This window comes from Caretta caretta, chromosome 6 (genome assembly GCF_965140235.1).
Source record: "Caretta caretta isolate rCarCar2 chromosome 6, rCarCar1.hap1, whole genome shotgun sequence".
Taxonomy (NCBI): domain Eukaryota; kingdom Metazoa; phylum Chordata; order Testudines; family Cheloniidae; genus Caretta; species Caretta caretta.
In genome coordinates, this window is record NC_134211.1 from 66,406,973 (window position 1) to 66,430,461 (window position 23,489).

At 44.3% G+C, this 23,489-nt stretch overlaps 1 protein-coding gene across 3 annotated transcripts in view; it reads right to left on the minus strand.

Annotated features, from left to right (window-relative positions):
* The window catches only part of ZFYVE1 (zinc finger FYVE-type containing 1), a 44,265-nt gene extending 26,972 nt beyond the window's left edge, over positions 1-17,293 (minus strand). The window contains exons 1-3 of one of the 3 annotated variants that reach the window (XM_048855746.2): positions 17,018-17,271; positions 15,877-16,009; positions 15,094-15,708 (exon numbers count right to left, since the gene is read on the minus strand). In XM_048855746.2, the coding sequence (XP_048711703.1) occupies positions 15,094-15,588 (495 nt within the window). In that variant the 5' untranslated portion in view covers positions 15,589-15,708; positions 15,877-16,009; positions 17,018-17,271. Of the gene's footprint in view, positions 1-15,093; positions 16,010-16,819 lie in introns of all 3 variants that reach the window. The other 2 variants (XM_075129661.1, XM_048855744.2) reach the window with 2 other exon arrangements.
* Between the last annotated feature and the right edge of the window lie 6,196 nt (positions 17,294-23,489).

The following is a 23,489-nucleotide window of genomic DNA, read 5'->3' on the forward strand; positions in this document are numbered from 1 at the left end:
ACAGTCTGAGGCCCTGTTCTTAGGCTAAGGCCTTTGGCTAAGCAACAGATGCAGCCATAAGCTGGGAAGCGAACGGTCACATCCTCACATTCCAAACTAGTCACATTGAAATAAGGTGCTATTGGGCTGTTAGGATACAATCCCGTCCTGATAGTGCCTATCACCTCCAGAGAAAGGGAAGTGCCTAGAAAATGTAAAAGGAAACTTAGTTTGATAGCATCCTGTCTGGCAAGAACTCACTTATCAATAGCTGGGATGTGAAATCCTCACTTCTGTATTGTCTTGTCATTATAGTTCCCACTTTGCTATTGTTTGTCTGTATAATCTCTGTCTGGTTCTGTGATTGTTTCTGTCTGCTGTATAATTAATTTTGCTGGGTGTAAACTAATTAAGGTGGTGGGATATAATTGCGTACATAGTCATGTTACAACGTTAGGATTGGTTAGTTAAATTTCAGGAACATGACTGGTTAAGGTATAGCAAAGCAGAAGTCAAGTTTTACTATATAGTCTGCAGTCAATCAGGAAGTGAGTGGGTGGGTGTGGGCATGCGGGTGGGGGAGATGGGAACAGGGAATGGGGGTAAGGAAACTGGAATCATGTTTTGCTAACTGGGGAAATAGGAACAGGGAATGGGGGTAAGGAAATTGGAATAATGTTTTGCTAAGGGCAGGAATGGGAACAGGGACACAGGTGTAAAGCTCTGTGATGTCAGAGCTGGGAAGGAGGATACTAAGGAAGGAAACTGGAATCATGCTTGCTGGAAGTTCACCCCAATAAACATAGAATTGTTTGCACCTTTGGACTTCGGGTATTGTTGCTCTCTGTTCATGTGAGAAGGACCAGGGAAGTAAATGGGTGAAGGAATAAGCCCCTTAACACACAGCTCACTCCAGCCATGCCCCTTCCCACCATTAACTCTCCCCTTGTGCTAGGGGCTGCAAGGAGTTGCATAGGACTGTTCCACCAGGGAAGCCCCTTTACGCTGAGGGTATTCCCTAAGGGGAGGCCACTGTACCCTCTTTTTGCCTATGGAATGGTGTAAAGAGAGAATGGGAGAGAATCAGGACCATCTTTATTCTTAGAATGAAAATTGTTCAGGGTGGAGGCAGTAGCTTCATGTGTGTTTGTACAGCTCCTAGCACAATGTAATCCTGATTGGCGCAGCTGGGCATTTAAAAAAATAACATAACGTTATTATTGAAAAGTACAGGCTGCCCACGCATGGAACATGAGACTGTTGGGCTCTTGCCCATGAAAGGCAAGAAGGCAGGAGTGACAAAACCTTTTTTACAAACTTTGGGCAAGCAATGGAGACTATGAATCCAATTTCAAAGGTCTTGAGGCACACCAGGCATATTGTGGGGAAAAACTGTAAAGAGGACCCATTACCCTGAGACAGGATAGTAATTCATAGATTCATAGATTCATAGATATTTAGGCCAGAAGGGACCATTATGATCATCTAGTCTGACCTCCTGCACAATGCAGGCCACAGAATTTCACCCACCACTCCTAAAAAAGACCTCACATCTATATCTGTGCTATTGAAGTCCCCAAATTGTAGTTTGAAGACCTCAAGGAGCAGAGAATCCTCCAGCAAGTGACCCGTGCCCCATGCTACAGAGGAAGGCGAAAAACCTCCAGGGCCTTCCAATCTGCCCTGGAGGAAAATTCCTTCCCGACCCCAAATATGGCGATCAGCTAAACCCTGAGCATATGGGCAAGATTCATCAGCCAGATACTACAGAAAATTCCTTCCCGGGTAACTTGGATCTTACCCCATCTAAAAACCCATCACAGGCCATTGGGCCTATTTACCATGAATATTTAATTACCAAAACCATGTTATCCCATCATACCATCTCCTCCATAAACTTATCGAGTTTAATCTTAAAGCAAGATAGATCTTTTGTCCCCACTACTTCCCTCGGAAGGCTATTCCAAAACTTCACTCCTCTGATGGTTAGAAACCTTCGTCTAATTTCTAATCTAAATTTCCTAGTGGCCAGTTTATATCCATTTGTTCTTGTGTCCACATTGGTACTGAGTTTAAATAATTCCTCTCCCTCTCTGGTATTTATCCCTCTGATATATTTATAGAGAGCAATCATATCTCCCCTCAACCTTCTTTTAGTTAGGCTAAACAAGCCAAGCTCCCTGAGTCTCCTTTCATAAGACAAGTTTTCCATTCCTCGGATCATCCTAGTAGCCCTTCTCTGTACCTGTTCCAGTTTGAATTCATCCTTCTTAAACATGGGAGACCAGAACTGCACACAGTATTCCAGGTGAGGTCTCACCAGTGCCTTATATAATGGTACTAAAACCTCCTTATCCCTACTGGAAATACCTCTCCTGATGCATCCCAAGATGACATTAGCTTTTTTCACAGCCATATCACATTGGCAGCTCATAGTCATCCTATGATCAACCAATACTCCAAGGTCCTTTTCCTCCTCCGTTACTTCTAGTTGATGCGTCCCTAGCTTATAACTAAAATTCTTGTTATTAATCCCTAAATGCATGACCTTACACTTCTCACTATTAAATTTCATCCTATTCCTATTACTCCAGTTTACAAGGTCATCCAGATCCTCCTGTAGGGTATCCCTGTCCTTCTCTAAATTAGCAATACCTCCCAGCTTTGTATCATCTGCAAACTTTATTAGCACATTCCCACTTTTTGTGCCCAGGTCAGTAATAAAAAGATTAAATAAGATTGGTCCCAAAACCGATCCTTGAGGAACTCCACTGGTAACCTCCCTCCAACTTGACAGTTCACCTTTCAGTAGGACCCGTTGTAGTCTCCCCTTTAACCAATTCCCTATCCACCTTTCAATTTTCCTATTGATGCCCATCTTATCCAATTTAACTAATAATTCCCCATGTGGCACAGTATCAAACGCCTTACTAAAATCTAAGTAAATTAGATCCACTGCGTTTCCTTTATCTAAAAAATCTGTTACTCTCTCAAAGAAGGAGATCAGGTTGGTTTGGCACGATCTACCTTTTGTAAAACCATGTTGTAATTTGTCCCATTTACCATTGACTTCAATGTCCTTAACTACCTTCTCCTTCAAAATTTTTTCCAAGACCTTGCATACTACAGATGTCAAACTAACAGGCCTATAATTACTTGGATCACTTTTTTTCCCTTTCTTAAAAATAGGAACTATGTTAGCAATTCTCCAATCATACGGTACAACCCCTGAGTTTACAGATTCATTAAAAATTCTTGCTAATGGGCTTGCAATTTCTTGTGCCAATTCTTTTAATATTCTTGGATGAAGATTATCTGGGCCCCCCGATTTAGTCCCATTAAGCTGTTTGAGTTTCGCTTCTACCTCAGATATGGTGATGTCTACCTCCATATCCTCATTCCCATTTATCATGCTACCATTATCCCTAAGATCCTCTTTAGTCTTATTAAAGACTGAGGCAAAGTATTTGTTTAGATATTGGGCCATGCCTAGATTATCCTTGACCTCCACTCCATCCTCAGTTTTTAGCGGTCCCACTTCTTCTTTCTTTGTTTTCTTCCTATTTATATGACTATAGAACCTTTTACTATTAGTTTTAATTCCCTTTGCAAGGTCCAACTCTACTTGACTTTTAGCCTGTCTCACTTTATCCCTACATATTCTGACCTCAATAAGGTAGCTTTCCTTACTGATCCCTCCCTTCTTCCACTCCCCATATGCTTTCTGCTTTTTCTTAATTACCTCTCTAAGATGCTTGCTCATCCAGCTTGGTCTACAACTCCTGCCTATGAATTTTTTCCCCTTTCTTGGGATGCAGGCTTCCGATAGCTTCTGCAGCTTTAATTTAAAATAATCCCAGGCCTCCTCTACCTTTAAACCCATAAATTCTTCAGTCCAATCCACTTCCCTAACTAATTTCCTTAATTTTTGAAAGTCAGCCCTTTTGAAATCAAAAACCCTAGTTGCAGATTTATTTTTGTTAATCCTTCCATTCAGTTTGAACTGAATTAGCTCATGATCACTTGAGCCAAGATTATCCCCTACAACCATTTCCTCTATGAGGTCCTCATTACTCACCAAGACCAAATCTAAAATGGCATCCCCTCTAGTCGGTTCAGCAACTACTTGCTGAAGGAATCCATCAGCTATCGCATCTAGGAAAATCTGAGCCCTATTATTATTACTAGCACTCGTCCTCCAGTCTATATCTGGGAAGTTAAAGTCTCCCATGATCACACAGTTTCCATTAGTATTTACTTTATTAAAAACATTAAAAAGGGCTCTATCCATATCCAAATTAGATCCCGGCGGTCTATAGCACTATAGCACTAATTGGGAACCAAGCAATTACCGGGGAGGTTACATCCATAAGGGGCAGCTGGGTGGTACAAAACAGCTAACGAGCTTTCTAACAACTTCTGAAAGCAAGGTAGATAGATCCCCTTGTAACTGATCCCCTAGGTGGAGTACTCTTTTTTATTTTTGTGCTAATCTGAGAACAATGAATACTTCCTCTGCTCTGTGAGGAATCCAACCAGATTATTTATTTTTCAGAACAGCTGACAAGAATGGAGCAGGAATGTTAATAATACTTTGTACTCACAGTATTCAGATTTCAGAGTGGTAGCCATGTTACTCTGTATCAGCAAAAAGAACGAGGAGTACTTCTGGCACCTTAGAGACTAACAAATTTATTTGAGCATAAGCTTTCATGTTGAAGGGTTCTCCGACTGGTTTTTGAATGTTATCATTCTTGACATCTGATTTGTATCCATTTATTCTTTTACATAGAGACTGTCCGGTTTGGCCAATGTACATGGCAGAGGGGCATTGCTGGCACATGATGGCATATATCACATTGGTAGATGTGCAGGTGAGCGAGCCTCTGATAGCGTGGCTGATGTGATTAGGTCCTATGATGGTGCCCCATGAATAGATATGTGGACAGAGTTGGCAACAGGCTTTGTTGCAAGGATAGGTTCCTGGGTTAGTTCGAAAACACTTCAATCTCCCCAATCACTCGATTACAGATCTAAAAGTCGCAATACTACAACAAAAAAACTTCAAAAACAGACTCCAATGAGAAACTGCTGAATTGGAATTAATTTGCAAACTGGATACTATTAAATTAGGCTTGAATAAAGACTGGGAGTGGATGGGTCATTACACAAAGTAAAACTATTTCCCCATGCTTATTTTCCCCCCTACTGTTACTCACACCTTCTTGTCAACTGTTGGAAATGGGCCATCCTGATTATCACTACAAAAGGTTTTTTTTTCTCCTGCTGATAATAGCTCACCTTAACGGATTACTCTCATTATAGTTGGTATGGCAACACCCATTTTTTCATATTCTCTGTGTGTGTGTATATATATATATATCTACATATCTCTTCCTACTGTATTTTCCACTGCATGCATCCGATGAAGTGGGTTTTAGCCCATGAAAGCTTATGCCCAAATAAATTTGTTAGTCTCTAAGGTGCCACAAGGTGCCTCATTCTTTTTGCTCGTAGTATTCAGAGTCCTTCTCAGACATTAATTTGGCCTCCCAATGTGCTGTGAGGAAAACAGGTATTATCACCCCCATTTTACTAATACAGACAGGGAGTCACAGGCAACTGAAGTGATTTGCCCAATGGACAGTAAGTCAGTAACAGAGCCAAGAATAGCATCCAGTGATCCTGACTCCTAGACATCTTTTCTAATTACTAGACAACACTCCCTCCATACTAACAAAGTTTAACTTCATTGTGGCGCAGAAACATCTTATGCAAGGGCCTTTGATGGGGTTGTATTTAAAGAATATTTTCTACATGCTGCATCATAAACTCTCTCTTAATCTAATCCCCTTTGAGCCCAATGGGAAAGTGTGAAATAGGATGGGGGAGGGGGAAGGCAGGGAGTCAAGATCTCACTAGGAGGAATATGACAGTTCCAGTTTCATATGACCACCAAGCTACTCAGCCAACAGTGAGAAAAAAGCAGTGGGAGGCACTGAGCTCCAAGGGCTGCTCCTGTACCTGCCTCTGAGGGTACGTCTACACAGCAATGTAAGCCTAGGGTTAGTGGGACTCACGTCAGCTGACCCATGTCAGGGAACCCTGGGCTTGAGTATGTACACTGCATTTTAACCCTAAGATAAGGGGTGTTAGATGGGGTGGGATCTGAGTTACCAGGAAAGAATTTTCTGTAGTATCTGGCTGGTGAATCTTGCCCATATGCTCAGGGTTTAGCTGATTGCCATATTTGGGGTCGGGAAGGAATTTTCCTCCAGGGCAGATTGGAAGAGGCCCTGGAGGTTTTTCGCCTTCTTCTGTAGCATGGGGCACGGGTCACTGGCTGGAGGATTCTCTGCTCCTTGAAGTCTTTAAACCACGATTTGAGGACTTCAGTAGCTCAGACATAGGTGAGGTTTTTCGCAGGAGTGGGTAGGTGAGATTCTGTGGCCCGCGTTGTGCAGGAGGTAAGATTAGATGATCGTAATGGTCCCTTCTGACCTTAGTATCTATGAATCTATGATTTTCTGACGCGTGCTCAAATCAAGGGCTCTGGCATCCACACTGCAGTGCACAGACCTGAATCAAAGTAACCCTAGCCCAGAGCATCTAGCACACCCCTTCCCATGTCGACACACCAGACTTACAAATGTGTTGTACCGTGGGAAAACTCTGCTGCCCCCCTTTTTCCTAACCGTGATGGTGCTATTGATGGGACACAGGTGTCCATATGGAGCTCATGGACTGCATAATTAGCTCCTCTCGTGGCTGTCAGTAGAAGAAAACCTGGATTTGTGTTGGAAATGGCCCACCTTGATTATCATACACATTGTAGGGAGAGTGGTCACTTTAGATAAGCTATTACCAGCAGGAGAGTGAGTTTGTGTGTGTGTTGGGGGAGGGGGGGTGAGAAAACCTGGATTTGTGCTGGAAATGGCCCAACTTGATTATCATACACATTGTAAGGAGAGTGATCACTTTAGATAAGCTATTACCAGGATAAGAGTGGGGTGGGAGGAGGTATTTTTTCATGCTTTGTGTGTATATAATAAGATCTTCTAAACTTTCCACAGTATGCATCCGATGAAGTGAGCTGTAGCTCACGAAAGCTTATGCTCAAATAAATTGGTTAGTCTCTAAGGTGCCACAAGTACTCCTTTTCTTTTCGTGAATACAGACTAACATGGCTGTTACTCTGAAACCCATCTAATATGAGAATTGGGCTCTTCACCTCTAGGCTGAGTCACACTGGCAGGAAAATGCCCACGTGCTCCTGTCCTGAGGATAATTAGGCCATCAGGCTCCAGGGCTGTCAGACTATTCAAATGGAGCTTGGCAATTCTTAATTTTTAAAATGGGATGTTCCATGAAGGTGGTTTTAGTTGGTTGTTTTTTTATTTATTTGTGTGCGTGTGTGTTGAAGTTTGACATAAAAGGTAGGTTTCAGAGGAAAAAAACCACACACACCCGCCTCAGCCTGGCCCCTGCCAGCTCTGGAGCAGTGAAGTGCATCCCCAGGGCTTGGGATACAGTGTATTCCAGCACTCTCCGAGGATCCTTTATCCCTACCCCCAGAACCTGTGGGCCTGGCTCCAACTCACCACCCTCACAGTGCCCGTGTGCCCCTTCACACGCAGCCCCAGGGCGGGCAAGGAAGGCCCAGGAGTAAAGGCCACAGAGTGGAGTGGGGAACCAGCAGCTGCCCTGCAGGCAGGGAGAGCAGCAGAGTTCCTGACTCAAAGCTGTGGGAGGGGTGACCCCCAACATTCTGGCAGCCGGGAGCTGTCTCCCACCCATCAGCTTTGCTCCCTGCTCCAGGCAAGCTCTGCTCAGCAGCGAGGAGGAAATGGAGCAGCTGCAACAGGAGGCTGCGGGGAGGTTTTGGGGCTGACTCCCACTCGCCTCCCTGATAGTGCACGTGTCCCAGGCACCTCTGCACATGGGCAGCCCCAGGGAGAGCAGGGGCAGGGGCAAAGAGCAGAGTGGGGATGTGCAGGGAAGGGGAGCAGCCAAGGTATTGGGGGTCATCCTCCCCCAGTCGTGCTGCTCCTTCTTCCTGCAGGGCAGCTGCTTAGTCCCCCCTCCGCTCTCTGGCCCTTGCTCCCAGGGGCTGTATGCACTGAGGCACCCGGGCTGTGCTCTTGTGACCAGAAAGCAGCTCTCTTCGATCAGAAGCTTTTTGCAGTCTCCACTGAAAACCCTGTAGGCTCTCTGATAAGGCACTTCCAGACCAGTGCTCAGCAGACAATGGGCTAACGCTGACCTAAGCTGCTGCCATTTGCAAAGAGATGTGTGGTTTCATTTTGCAATACAGTGCAAGAGACTGTACCACAGATTGTCAGCATAGAGAGGATTAAGTAAATTGCCCAAGGAACTCTGGGATACATCTGTGACCTGAATCAAACCGGAGCTGTGTGCACATATGAAAGCAATAGAGCTCAGACCTTAGATCCCAGCTTAACACAGGCTCAGACTTTCCAGCCTTGCAGGGTCCTGGGACCCTAGGTTAGCACAACTGTTGTGTGGACACAAAGGGGTCTAGGTTTACATTGCTGTGTAGACATACCCTGACTGGCCCCGGCTGGAACAGGGGAGTACAGCTGTGGGAAAGGCCAAGAGAGACTGCATGAGAGGAGAAAAGCGGTCAGGAGATTATCAGACTGCCTCCCATGGCTTCTCTTCAAGCCTCTACTTGTTCTGTCTGCCTGTCTTCTGCTTCCACTGGAACCCTACAAAGAGCCCTTTGGTAAGCATCGGGAAGGCATCAGCATATCTGCCAATAATCCTAGTTTAGCTAGGTTTTGAAAAACCATCCTGAGACTAAGGGACAAGCAAATACTAAGTAGCCTACACCCTATTTTCAGAGCTGTGCCTAGTTCAGCAAGAGGGCAGAAGTGTGACCACACATGCAGTGGTGAACGGCAAGAAGCAGGAAAGGGAACCTGCACTCTCACTGCAGGCAAGAAGAAGCCAGTTGCTCAGGGGGAAGGTAGAACAAGCAAGCCATAGGGAGAAAAGTGATGATACAATGCTTTCCAAGAATTATTTTTCAAATCAGCCAGGAGTCAGGCTGGGGACCACTGTCAGAGTTATGTATTCTGCTGAGTTTTGTATGACTCCTCTTGCACTTCTAAGAAAAAAGTATCCTAATGTTCTCCAAAATGCTTACAGACCCGGGAGGTAGAGAGTGAAGAGCTGCTTTGTAGGAGCAGGTTTCAGAGTAACAGCCGTGTTAGTCTGTATTCGCAAAAAGAAAAGGGGTATGTGTGGCACCTTAGAGACTAACCAATTTATTTGAGCATGAGCTTTCGTGAGCTACAGCTGAGCTACAACTACAGCTGTAGCTCACTTGAGCTGTAGCTCACGAAAGCTCATGCTCAAATAAATTGGTTAGTCTCTAAGGTGCCACAAGTACTCCTTTTCTTTTTGAGGGAGCACTGTATCTGTCAACACTTTTCAGTTGCTACCATTCTTTGCACTGGGAGAACAGAAAGCCAACCAAGTGGGGGAGAGGAAACTGGAAAAGGAGTAGGAGAAAGATGAGGAAGTGCTGGGGAGGGAATGACAGGGACTGAGAGCTGAGACATTCATAGAAGCTGGGGAGAAACAAATTCACAAAGATACATAGGAAAGAAAAGCTTCCTAAATCGAATGCGGGGGAGAGAGAGAGAGAGAGAGGGGAAAACAGGTGAAACGGATGCCAGGGACATGGAAGCCCCAGTTTCAGACCATGCAAACAAGAGGCCCCACCCCTAAGAGTTGGGAACCTCTGTGCAAGCCCTGCATCTGATTGGTGCCACAACTCTGCCTCCTTTTAGAAGTCTGCTGCAAAGGCCCCACTGTGGCACTTAAGGCTGCAGGAAAGCAGGGAAAAGTCCTGGGGAAAAAGCTCAGGCTGACAGCGTCATCAAAATATTCCCACATCAGCAGATGCGGGGGGAAGATGTTACAGAAACTGGGAGCATTTGCCACACAAATGCTTCTCCACACACAGAGGCAAGCAGTAAAACACAGAGATGAGATCTTCTCCAAAGACAGAAGTCATTTTGTTAGTTTGTTTTGATTGCTAAGGATTTCCTCTTTAGGAAAATGTGTCCCATGACTTTCTATCCTTTCACCTCTGGACTCTGACCTGGCTCAATCCAGCAAGTAATAAAGTATTTTCAGGACTATTCAGGGAGTGAAGCAGCTAAGCAATGCTCCTTAAAGCAGCATTCCATCAATAGTGCATGTAACTTTTAAATTAGAGGGAACATTAGACCCCAACAGCAGAGCAACCTATTGCCCAACAGTTGCATAAAATGACCAACCAGATCATCTTTAATGGGCCATCCTTGGGTCAAGTACAGGATGTAGTTTCCTTTCCATCTTCTATGTTCAGCAGTCATCCACGGCATCTAAACTTTCTTTAGTGTTTCCATGGAGCAGTATATATATCCTATGCAGTGTTTAGAAGGAAGAAGCTCAATTCCATACCCTTGAGCAACAGTTGACAAAAGGTCTCTCACTACAGGGGTTACAGAGAAACTCAAGCATGGGGCTGAACTCAGGAGGTGGAAAGGGTTGCTCTGTTAACAAGGAAAGTAAAATTCTTACATTGGAGAGGGAGATGTTGGTTGCTGTAGGAGTTTCAGCTGAGAGAATCAACAATAAGTGGACCCTCCTTTCTCCATTTAACATTGTGGCTTCCAGGAACCTAGGCCCTTGTAACTCGCTGCAGGAAGCTTTCTTCCTCTGTTTGTTAAGAAACTCTAGCAACAAAGCTTTTTTCCTTGCCCCACTTTGACTGAAAACAAGAGGCCTAGCTGTCTCTTATGACTGCTGCTCTAGGTTCATAAGTCAGTCACCTCATGCTACAGAAGGCAGAATGCACGTGATCAACCATAGAATCATAGAATATCAGGGTTGGAAGGGACCTCACAAGGTCATCTAGTCCAACCCCCTGCTCAAAGCAGGACCAATCCCTAACTAAATCATCCCAGCCAGGGCTTTGTCAAGCCTGACCTTAAAAACTTCTAAGGAAGGAGATTCCACCACCTCCCTAGGTAATGCATTCCAGTGTTTCACCACCCTCCTAGTGAAAAAGTTTTTCCTAATATCCAACCTAAACCTCCCCCACTGCAACTTGAGACCATTACTCCTTGTTCTGTCATCTGCTACCACTGAGAACAGTCTAGATCCATCCTCTTTGGAACCCCCTTTCAGGTAGTTGAAAGCAGCTATCAAATCCCCCCTCATTCTTCTCTTCCGCAGACTAAACAATCCCAGTTCCCCCAGCCTCTCCTCATAAATCATGTGTTCCAGTACCCTAATCATTTTTATTGCCCTCTGCTGGACTCTTTCCAATTATTCCACATCCTTCTTGTAATGTGGGGCCCAAAACTGGACACAGTACTCCAGATGAGGCCTCACCAGTGTCGAATAGAGGGGAACGATCACGTCCCTCGATCTGCTGGCAATGCCCCTACTTATACATCCCAAAATGCCACTGGGCTTCTTGGCAACAAGGGCACACTGCTGACTCATATCTAGCTTCTCGTCCACTGTAACCCCTAGGTCCTGTTCTGCAGAACTGCTGCCTAGCCATTCAATCCCTAGTCTGTAGCGATGCATGGGATTCTTCCGTCCTAAGTGCGGACTCTGCACTTGTCCTTGTTGAACCTCATCAGATTTCTTTTGGCCCAATCCTCCAATTTGTCTAGGTCCCTCTGTATCCTAGCCCTACCCTCCAGGGTATCTTCCTCTCCTCCCAGTTTAGTGTTATCTGCAAACTTGCTGAGGGTGCAATCCACACCATCCTCCAGATCATTTATGAAGATATTGAACAAAACCGGCCCCAGGACTGACCCTTGGGGCACTCCACTTGATACCGGCTGCCAACTGGACATGGAGCCATTGATCACTACCCGTTGAGCCAGACAATCTCGCCAACTTTCTATCCACCTTATAGTCCATTCATCCATCCCATACTTCTTTAACTTGCTGACAAGAATACTGTAAGAGACCATGTCAAAAGCTTTACTAAAGTCAAGGAAAAACACGTCCACTGCTTTCCCCTCATCCACAGAGCCAGTTATCTCATCATAGAAGGCAATTAGATTAGTCAGGCATGACTTGCCCTTGGTGAATCCATGCTGACTGTTCCTGATCACTTTCCTCTTCTCTAAGTGCTTCAGAATTGATTCCTTGAGGACCTGCTCCATGATTTTTCCAGGGACTGAGGTGAGGCTCACTGGCCTGTAGTTCCCAAGATCCTCTTTCTTCCCTTTTTTAAAAATGGGCACTACATTAGCCTTTTTCCAGTCATCCGGGACTTCCCCCAATTGCCATGAATTTTCAAAGATAATGGCCAATGGCTCTGCAATCACATCCGCCAATTCCTTTAGCACTCTCGGATGCAGCGCATCCGGCCCCATGGACTTGTGCTCGTCCAGCTTTTCTAAATAGTCCCGAACCACTTCTTTCTCCACAGAGGGCTGGTCACCTCCTCCCCATGCTGTGCTGCCCAGTGCAGCAGTCTGGGAGCTGACCTTGTTCATGAAGACAGAGGCAAAAAGCATTGAGTACATTAGCTTTTTCCACATCCTCTGTAACTAGGTTGCCTCCCTCATTCAGTAAGGGGCCCACACTTTCCTTGACTTTCTTCTTGTTGCTAACATACCTGAAGAAACCCTTCTTGTTACTCTTAACATCTCTTGCTAGCTGCAACTCCAGGTGTGATTTGGCCTTCCTGATTTCACTCCTGCATGCCCGAGCAATATTTTTATACTCTTCCCTGGTCATTTGTCCAATCTTCCACTTCTTGTAAGCTTCCTTTTTGTGTTTAAGATCAGCAAGGATTTCACTGTTAAACCAAGCTGCTTGCCTGCCATATTTACTATTCTTTCTACACATCGGGATGGTTTGTCCCTGGAACCTCAATAAGGATTCTTTAAAATGCAGCCAGCTCTCCTGGACTTCTTTCCCTCTCATGTCATTCTCCCAGGGGATCCTGCCCATCAGTTCCCTGAGGGAGTCAAAGTCTGCTTTTCTGAAGTCCAGGGTCCGTATTCTGCTGCTCTCCTTTCTTCCCTGTGTCAGGATCCTAAACTCTACCATCTCATGGTCACTGCCTCCCAGGTTCCCATACACTTTTCCTTCGCCTACTAATTCTTCCCAGTTTGTGAGCAGCAGGTCAAGAAGAGCTCTGCCCCTAGTTGGTTCCTCCAGCACTTGCATGATCCATCTCCATGATCACCTGGAGCCCAGGAGGCTACTTACTCTACCTAAGCGTGTACATTACATAATTATAGTCTTGGACAAACTGATATTATCCCACCTGCTACTGATGGTGAGATTACACCAAAGGATTGAATTCACACTCTGTGGTAAGAACCACCCATTATATCAGTTCTCTGTGATTCTTAGGCCAAAGCTACTATAAGAGGTAAGATGAATAGTTTAGTAAAGCTAACCTATTATTTGTAGTACCATAGTGCCTAGGAACCGTACTTAGAGCCCAGAACCCCATTGTGCTAACCGCTGTATAAACACAGAACAAAAAGATGGTCCCTGCCCAAAGGGACTTATAATCTAAGTATAAGACAAGACACAACAGATGGATACAGATAGGGAAGAAACAATAAGACAGGATTGGTCAGCATGATAAGCAGTGGACTCAGCACACCAGCAGCATAACCATTGCTAAGTTTTTTGTAGGTTTCATGACAAAGGAGAGTTTTGAAGATAATGAGCAAGTTCTGAGGATGTTTACAGGGAGCACCTGTTAAAAATAAAATCTCAGCCTGTCTCTTACGTGCCATCATGGATATCTAGCAGTCAGCTCAACCTCACTGTGGCTAAAAGAGAGCGCTTAGTGGGAAGGGCTTGTGGGGAAGGGAGACTACCTTCTTTCTTGATCCCTGTGGATACCCCCACCACCCTGCCGGTCACTCAGACCTGTAACCTGGAAATGATTTTTGACTCAGACCTCTCTCTAAGTCCTCACATTCAGGCTACATCTAAATCTTTCAGATTCTTTCTGCAGAACATCTCAAAGATATGGCCTCTTGTAACCATCCGTACAACTAAAACTCTCATCTCATGTCTCAACGACTGCAACATCCTTTTCTTTAGCCTTAACAAACTCAGTTTTGCCCCACTCCTATCCATGTTGAATACTACTGGATAGGTCATTTTCCTAGCTCATCACTCTGTCTAGGTCACCCCCTGCCTTTGAACCCTTCCACTGGCTCTCACTTCTCTATTGCATCACATATAAGCCACTTTCAAGGCCTTTCAGAGTATTTCTATATAGTGAGAGATGATGTTGACTCCTCTTGCCAATCAGTCCGTCACCCACCTCTGATGCCAGCCTCCACCATCCACTGGTTACATGTTCAAAACAGGCAAAGAGTCCTGTAGACTAAGAGAGATATTGGAGCATAAGCTTTCGTGGGTGAATACCCATGCATCCGACGAAGTGGGTATTCACCCACGAAAGCTTATGCTCCAATACGTCTGTTAGTCTAGTCTATAAGGTGCCACAGGACTCTTTGCCGCTTTTACAGATCCAGACTAACACAGCTACCTCTCTGATAATTTTCAAAACAGTACCTTTGTGCTTTCTCCCATGCTGCCCCTCATGCCTGGTAGTAGTATTTATTATACACTAATCAGGGTGATGGTAAAATAGGGTCTCCTGCAGTGGTCATTCTGAGCTAAGAGCTTATCTTGATCTGTTCTCCATTAGTCCACCCAGTTCTTCTCACAGCTCTGCTCATTATCACATGATCTCTCCCAGAGAAGACTTCTGCTGTGCAAAGGGCTTATCTTTTGACAACCTCAGCAGGAGAGGATTCCCTTCTTGGATGATAATTATTTTCATATGCTAGGCATGTAAGAAAATTCCTGAGCACTATCAGCAAAAACGAGAAGTCCACTTTGGCCAAGGATGCTAATTTAGCACCAAGAGCAGATTATCCACATTTCATCATTACTGCTGTTTTATGATTCAAGTGTCTGACTACTTAGACTCCACTTGAAGAATTCTTTAGTCTAACAGAACTATCAAGAAGTGTGGGTAACACAGAAACTAAGATATCTTGTCTGTTCAAAAGATACAATAGTTCTTACCTGAATCTCTTCTGTTTCATCCACCAGGAGGAAACTAGCAACCTTTTCTGCCATCCTCCTTCTTTTGGTCTCCTCATCCATCCCTTCCTCCTCTTCCTCTTGGGATTTGCTACCATGGTACATGGTAATTGGGTGTTTTCTTTTGTTTCCCCCAGCATGCATCCTCTTCTGACACTCCACGCATAGGTTTGTTTTGCACATCTGGCACCTCATTGCTGCCCTCTGCCTGGATCCTGTGGCATTGTTGTGCATTATATTCCCATTGGCACCCTTGCAGTTGTCGCAGTAAGGGATGTGGCCAGGTCTTATACGGGTACGTTCATGGTTTCGCAGCCTTTCCTGCTTGTGCAACTCTTTTTCACAGCACTGGCATTGCAGGGTCCCACACTCATCGCACTCAAAGACTGCTTCATCGTTCCCACTGCAATCATAGCTTTCCTGACACAGGAGCGCTGTGTTCAGTCCCTTCTCGGCTGTTGGAGCGTGAGCACTCATCTTCAGCTTTTTTAAGTTGTATTTATCTGACCAGGGTTTTTGTTTTTTTTAATGGAAACATATACAGGTTTTCAAGAGCTTTCAGTTGTAAAATTAATCTGTCTTCACAAGGACAAAAAGCTGCAAAAAAAGACTTTGGATTCTTAACTTTATAAACAATGTAACGACTGCTGCTGTAAAGATTTGTACCCGCCTGAACATTGAATCTCTCTTTCCCTCTACCCCCCCCCCCCCAAAAGGTTTAATGATAAGTAAAGTGCAGATGAAGTGTTCTTTCTCTAAAATAACCTTAAACAAGGTTGGTTGTTTCAATTGCTGACCCACAGGGTTTTCTGCTTAACTTGAAGCTGTAGTTTCAGTGATGTAGAGAAATCAGACTGGGGTATTTCAACAGACAGGTTCAAACGTTTCCCTGGAACACCTAGAGCCGAGGGGGGAAAAAGATTTCTTTTAATTAGTAACATATGATCTTATGAAGAAAGTAGATAACCTTAGAAATGCACAGTGTCCAGCACTGGCTCCCTAGAAAATTCACCAGTCTCACCCCACAGTTAAGCTCTTCCCTCAGAGTTCACAGCACTCCAGGGACTTTCCTGATCTGCTTTCCCAAAGAAGAAATTCTCCTTGTATGCTCAGCCCTGTGATTCTGGATACAAAATCTAAGTTATTATAACCACACTGATGTTTGTTTGCATCCCTCACACACACAGTATTTCCAAAATAAGGCTACTAAAACCAATAACTGCTACATGTACATTGCAGATCAACTAGTCTTTGTCTGACCAAACTTGTTTACAGTTGCCACCCCATACACAAAGCCTATCGTGACTAAGTCAGCTAACCTGTCATTTAAAATGTATGTAAAAAACAAACAACTTTTTAAAAATCGAAGCTGATTGATTATATTTGTAAAGCAATATAAATCAAATCAACCAACTTTAAATCAAAACAACCAACAATTTTTTTCTTGGTCATTTTAAACACTTGTTTAAAGCAATAACTTATTAAAAAATATCATCAATGATAGGGCAGGGGGAGAGGTGCCAAGGAGAGTTAAACTGCACCTATGCGCTGTTTACACTTGTGTCTTGATCACTCCAAATACAGACTCTGCCTGGAGCTAAAACAAATGTTTTCTTTAGTCACTTCACATTTCTTGAAACAATTCTACATTTACTAAATAACCTTAGTATCGGCTGCTTGCCTGCTCATGCTTTCACCATTCACCTACCTTAAACCAGACTAAACAACATTTTGTCATTTTAACAGTTTTTTTAAAAAGCAGTAATTCCTTCTGTTAAACAACAGCAACACTATCACCGGGCAGGCGGGTTTGCGAGGGGGTTGGTGTATACTGTGCCTAGAAACAAAGAAGGCCCCCCGAAGGGGACTCCACCACCCTGTCTATTGTTTACAAAACAGCAGGCACCTTCCTCCTCCTCCTCTTCCTCCCTCCAGTACTTAGTGACTAAGGAGTCAGATCTCGGCCGCCTCTTCCTCCTCCTCCTCTCAGCAGCCTGGGGGGAGTCTGCCTCTCTCCTGCTCCCCCACCACGTTGAGGTGTAGCCCCCGGGATGACTGTGTTAGCCCCACCAGGCAGGCTGGCTGCCCCCGCGGGGTGCTTGTGCCAGTTCCTCAGCTCCTCGCCTCCGTCTCCCCTTCTTGTCAGAGGGGATCAGCTGATCGCAGGGAACTTCAGGCTTATTTTCTCGCCGCGAAGACAGGAAGGTGAGAGCGGAGAAAGGCGCAGAGGGCGCCGAGGCACGCCGGGAGTTGTAGTACGGCCGCGCCGCGCCCTCATGCCTGGGGAGGCGCGGGCGGACTGCACGTCCCAGGGTGAGCACCGCGGAACGAGGCGCCGCCGGCGCGCACAGGCGGCCGGGAGTTGTGGTTTCCAAGGCCGGCTCCGCGCAGCCCACAGAATGTGGCTGGGGGCGGTGGGGTGAAGCCGGGGTGGGAGGGTGACTTGCGCAGGGCTGAGCGTGTGGATTGGTGACTTAGGGAGAGGGGAGCTTTATCGTAGGGACTGTGCTGACGTTTGGTTGGGGGTGGTGGTGGTTTGCCACCACCCTATTCTCATGCTACTAGTGATTTCCCCGCTCCTATTCTTGTAATCACTCACTGAAAGATTTCAGAGTAAGAGCCGTGTTAGTCTGTATTCGCAAAAAGAAAAGGAGTACTTGTGGCACCTTAGAGACTAACCAATTTATTTGAGCATGAGCTTTCGTGAGCTACAGCTCACTTCATCGGATGCATACTGTGGAAACTGCAGAAGACATTATGTACACAGAGACCATGAAACAATACCTCCTCCCACCCCACTCTCCTGCTGGTAATAGCTTATCTAAAGTGATCACTCTCCTTACAATGTGTATGATGATCAAGTTGGGCCATCTCCAGCACAAATCCAGGTTTTCTCACCCTCCGCCCCCCCACCCCACCCCCTCCATACACACACAAACTCACTCTCCTGCTAGTAATAGCCCATCCAAAGTAACCACTCTCTTTACAATGTGTATGATAATCAAGGTGGGCCATTTCCAGCACAGATCCAGGTTTTCTCACACCCCCCCCCCAAAACACACACACACACAAACTCACTCTCCTGCTGTTAATAGCTTATCCAAAGTGACCACTCTCCCTACAATGTGCATGATTATCAAGGTGGGCCATTTCCAGCACAAATCCAGGTTTTCTCACTCCCCACCCCCATACACACACAAACTCACTCTCCTGCTGGTAATAGTTCATCCAAAGTGACCACTCTCCCTACAATGTGCATGATAATCAAGGTGGGCCATTTCCAGCACAAATCCAGGTTTTCTCACCCCCCACCCCCATACACACACAAACTCACTCTCCTGCTGGTAATAGCTCATCCAAACTGACCACTCTCCTTACAATGTGTATGATAATCAAGGTGGGCCATTTCCAGCATAAATCCAAGTTTAACCAGAAAGTCAGGGGGGAGTAGGAAAAAACAAGGGGAAATAGGCTACCTTGCATATCTTGATTATCATACACATTGTAAGGAGAGGTTTCAGAGGAACAGCCGTGTTAGTCTATATTCGCAAAAAGAAAAGGAGTACTTGTGGCACCTTAGAGACTAATCACTTTAGATATGCTATTACCAGCAGGAGAGTGGGGTGGGAGGAGGTATTGTTTCATGGTCTCTGTGTATATAATGTCTTCTGCAGTTTCCACAGTATGCATCCGATGAAGTGAGCTGTAGCTCACGAAAGCTTATGCTCAAATAAACTGGTTAGTCTCTAAGGTGCCACAAGTACTCCTTTTCACTGAAAGAGTCCCTCCCCCCGCTTCTCAGGTTGGGTTACCACAGTTTTCACGTGGGAGTTACACCCAGAAGTCTGTGTGCTGCTGCTGGGCTTTTTACAAGCCCCTGGGGCTTGGGTGCTTCTCCCACATCTCTCTCAGAGCCAGGAGGATACAGCCTCTTCTGCTGATGCACTGTCTTGGGCACAAGCATGATGCCATGGCAGGTGGAGCATTGCACATACCTTCAGGATCCTCACTGATGACTCAGTAACACACACAAAAGCCTCCTCTCCCACTCTAGCAGCAAAACTGGAGTGGAAATTGGCACCAGTTCAGATCCGACCCTATCGCTCATGGCAGGTCAAGAGGTGGAGAAAACTGACAGTTCGCCTTGCCTTCTTTTCATTTCCAGGACTGACTGGGAGGGGGGGAAAGCAACTTATAGCTCATTTTCCACCACCATCTCAAGTATCTTGAGCTCTTGCAAATAATTAGGTCCTCTAGAAGGTGGAGAGACTTTTCTAGATTTGATTTTGACAAAGAGGGAGGAACTGCTTGAGAATTTGAAAGTGGAAGGCAGCTTGGGTGAAAGTGATCATAAAATGATAGATTTCAGAGTAGCAGCCCTGTTCGTCTGTATTCGCAAAAAGAAAAGGAGTACTTGTGGCACCTTAGAGACTAACAAATTTATTTGAGCATAAGCTTTCGTGAGTTTGCATCCAATGAAGTGAGCTGTAGCTCACAAAAGCTTATGCTCAAATAAATTTGTTAGTCTCTAAGGTGCCAAAAGTACTCCTTTTCTTAAAATGATAGAGTTCATGATTCTAAGGAATGGTGAGGAGGGAAAACAGCACAATAAAGATAATGGATTTCAAGAAGGCAGAGTTCAGCAAACTCAGGGAGTTGGTAGGTAAGATGCCATGGGAAGCAAGTCTAAGGGAGAAAAGAGTTCAAGACAGTTGGCAGTTTTTCAAAGAGAAATCATTTAGGGTACAAGAGCAAAGTATTCCACTGTGTAGGAAAGATAGGACGTCCGGCAAGAGATCACCCTGGCTTAACTAGGAGATCTTCAATTATCCGAAACTCAAAAAGGAGTCCTACAAAAAGTGGAAACTAGGTCAAATTACAAAGGATGCATATAAACAAACAACGCAAGCATGCAGGAAAAAATTAGAAAGGCCAAGGCACAAAACGAGATTAAACTAACTAGAGACATAAAGGTAACAAAACAAATTCTACAAATACATTAGAAGCAAGAGGAAGACCAAGAACAGGGTAGGACCATTACTCATGGGTGGCAGGAAACAATAACAGAAAATATGGAAATGGTAGAAGTGCTAAATTACTTTTTTGTTTCAATTTTCACCAAAAAGTTTAGTAGCGCTTGGACATATAATGCCAGTGAAAATGAGGTAGGATAAGAGGCTAAAATAGGGAAAGAACAAGTTAAAAAATACTTAGACAAGTTAGATGTCTTCAAGTCGCTAAGGCCTGATGAAATACATTCTAGAATACTCAAGAAGCTGACTGAGGAGATATCTGAGCCATTATCGATTATCTTTGAAAAGTCATGGAAGATAGGTGCGCTTCCAGAGGACTGGAAAAAGATTAATATATAAAAAGTGGAATAAGAACAACCCGGAGAATTACAGACTAGTCAGCATAACTTCAGTACTGTGAAAGATAATGGAGCAAATAATTAAGTAATCAATTTGCAGACACCCAGAAGATAATAAGGTGATAAGTAACAGTCAGCATGGATTTGTAAAGAACAAATTGTGTCAGACCAACCTAATAGCTTTCTTTGACAGGGTAACAAGCCTTGTGGATAGGGGGGAAGCAGTAGATGTGATATATCTTGACTTTAGTAAGGCTTTTGATACTGTTTCACATGACCTCACAAACAAACTAGGGAAATACAACCTAAATGGAGCTACTATAAGGTGAGTGCATAACTGGTTGGAAAACTGTTCCCAGAGAGTACTTATCAGTGCTACACAGTCAAGCTGGAAAGGCATATCAAGTACAGGGATCAGTTCTGGGTCCAATTCTCTTCAATATCTTCATCAATGATATAGATAATATGGCATAGAGAGTACGCTCTTAAAGTTTGTGGACAATACCACAAACTGATTGTCAGAAACTGGGAATGGGCGACAGGGGTGGATCACTTGATGACCTTGCAAAGGGAACTAAAACCAATAGTAAAAGGTTCTATAGCCATATAAATAAGAAGAAAACAAAGAAAGAAGAAGTGGGACCGCTAAACACTGAGGATGGAGTGGAGGTCAAGGATAATCTAGGCATGGCCCAATATCTAAACGATTACTTTGCCTCAGTCTTTAATAAGACTAAAGAGGATCTTAGGGAGAATGGTAGCATGACAAATGGGAATCAGGATATGGAGGTAGACATTACCATATTTGAAGTAGAAGCAAAACTCAAACAGCTTAATGGGACTAAATCGGGGGGCCCAGATAATCTTCATCCAAGAATATTAAAGGAATTGGCACATGAAATTGCAAGCCCATTAGCAAGAATTTTTAATGTATCTGTAAACTCAGGGGTTGTACTGTATGATTGGAGAATTGCTAACATAGTTCCTATTTTTAAGAAAGAGAAAAAAAGTGATCTGGCTAATTATAGGCCTGTTAGTTTGACATCTGTAGTATGCAAGGTCTTGGAAAAAATTTTGAAGGAGAAGGTAGTTAAGGACATTGAAGTCAATGGTAAATGGGACAAAATACAACATGGTTTTACAAAAGGTAGATCGTGCCAAACCAACCTGATCTCCTTCTTTGAGAAAGTAACAGATTTTTTAGACAAAGGAAACACAGTGGATCTAATTTACCTAGATTTCAGTAAGGCGTTTGATACCGTGCCACATGGGGAATTATTAGTTAAATTGGATAAGATGGGGATCAATAGAAAAATTGAAAGGTGGATAAGGAATTGGTTAAAGGGGAGACTACAACGGGTCCTACTGAAAGGTGAACTGTCAGGCTGGAAGGAGGTTACCAGTGGAGTTCCTCAAGGATCGGTTTTGGGACCAATCTTATTTAATCTTTTTATTACTGACCTCGGCACAAAAAGTGGGAGTGTGCTAATGAAGTTTGCGGATGATACAAAGCTGGGAGGTATTGCCAATTTAGAGAAGGACAGGAATATCCTACAGGAGGATCTGGATGACCTTGTAAACTGGAGTAATACTAATAGGATGAAATTTAATAGTGAGAAGTGTAAGGTCATGCATTTAGGGATTAATAACAAGAATTTTAGTTATAAACTAGGGACACATCAATTAGAAGTAATGGAGGAGGAAAAGGACCTTGGAGTATTGGTTGATCATAGGATGACTATGAGCCGCCAATGTGATATGGCCGTGAAAAAAGCTAATGCGGTCTTGGGATGCATCAGGAGAGGTATTTCCAGTAGGTATAAGGAGGTTTTAGTACTGTTATACAAGGCACTGGTGAGACCTCACCTAGAAGACTGTGTGCAGTTCTGGTCTCCCATGTTTAAGAAGGATGAATTCAAACTGGAACAGGTACAGAGAAGGGCTACTAGGATGATCCGAGGAATGGAAAACCTGTCTTATGAAAGGAGACTCAAGGAGCTTGGCTTGTTTAGCCTAACTAAAAGAAGGTTGAGGGGAGATATGATTGCTCTCTATAAATATATCAGAGGGATAAATACCGGAGAGGGAGAAGAATTATTTAAGCTCAGTACCAATGTGGACACAAGAACAAATGGATATAAACTGGCCATCAGGAAATTTAGACTAGAAATTAGACGAAGGTTTCTAACCATCAGAGGAGTGAAGTTTTGGAATAGCCTTCCAAGGGAAGCAGTGGGGGCAAAAGATCTATCTGGCTTTAAGATTAAACTCGATAAGTTTATGGAGGAGATGGTATGATGGGATAACATGGTTTTGGTAATTAAATATTCATGGTAAATAGGCCCAATGGCCTGTGATGGGATATTAGATGGGGTAGGATCTGAGTTACCCAGGAAAGAATTTTCTGTAGTATCTGGCTGATGAATCTTGCCCATATGCTCAGGGTTTAGCTGATCGGCATATTTGGGGTCGGGAAGGAATTTTCTTCCAGGGCAGATTGGAAGAGGCCCTGGAGGTTTTTCGCCTTCCTCTGTCGCATGGGGCACGGGTCACTTGCTGGAGGATTCTCTGCTCCTTGAAGTCTTTAAACTACTATTTGAGGACTTCAATAGCACAGATATAGGTGTGAGGTTTTTTGCAGGAGTGGGGGTGAAATTCTGTGGCCTGCATTGTGCAGGAGTTCAGACTAGATGATCATAATGGTCCCTTCTGACCTAAATATCTATGAATCTATGATTATCTGTTCTGTTCATTCCCTCTGGGGCACCTGGCATTGGCCACTGTCGGAAGACAGCATACTGGGCTAGATGGACCCTTATGTTACCAAGATGGGAGGGGGGCTGCAAGTGCTTTGGAGGATAGGGTTAATATTCAAAATGATCTGGACAAACTGGAGAAATGGTCTGACATAAACAGGATGAAATTCAATAAGGACAAATGCAAAGTACTCGACTTAGGAAGGAACGATGAGTTGCACACATACAAAATGGGAAATGACTGCCTAGGA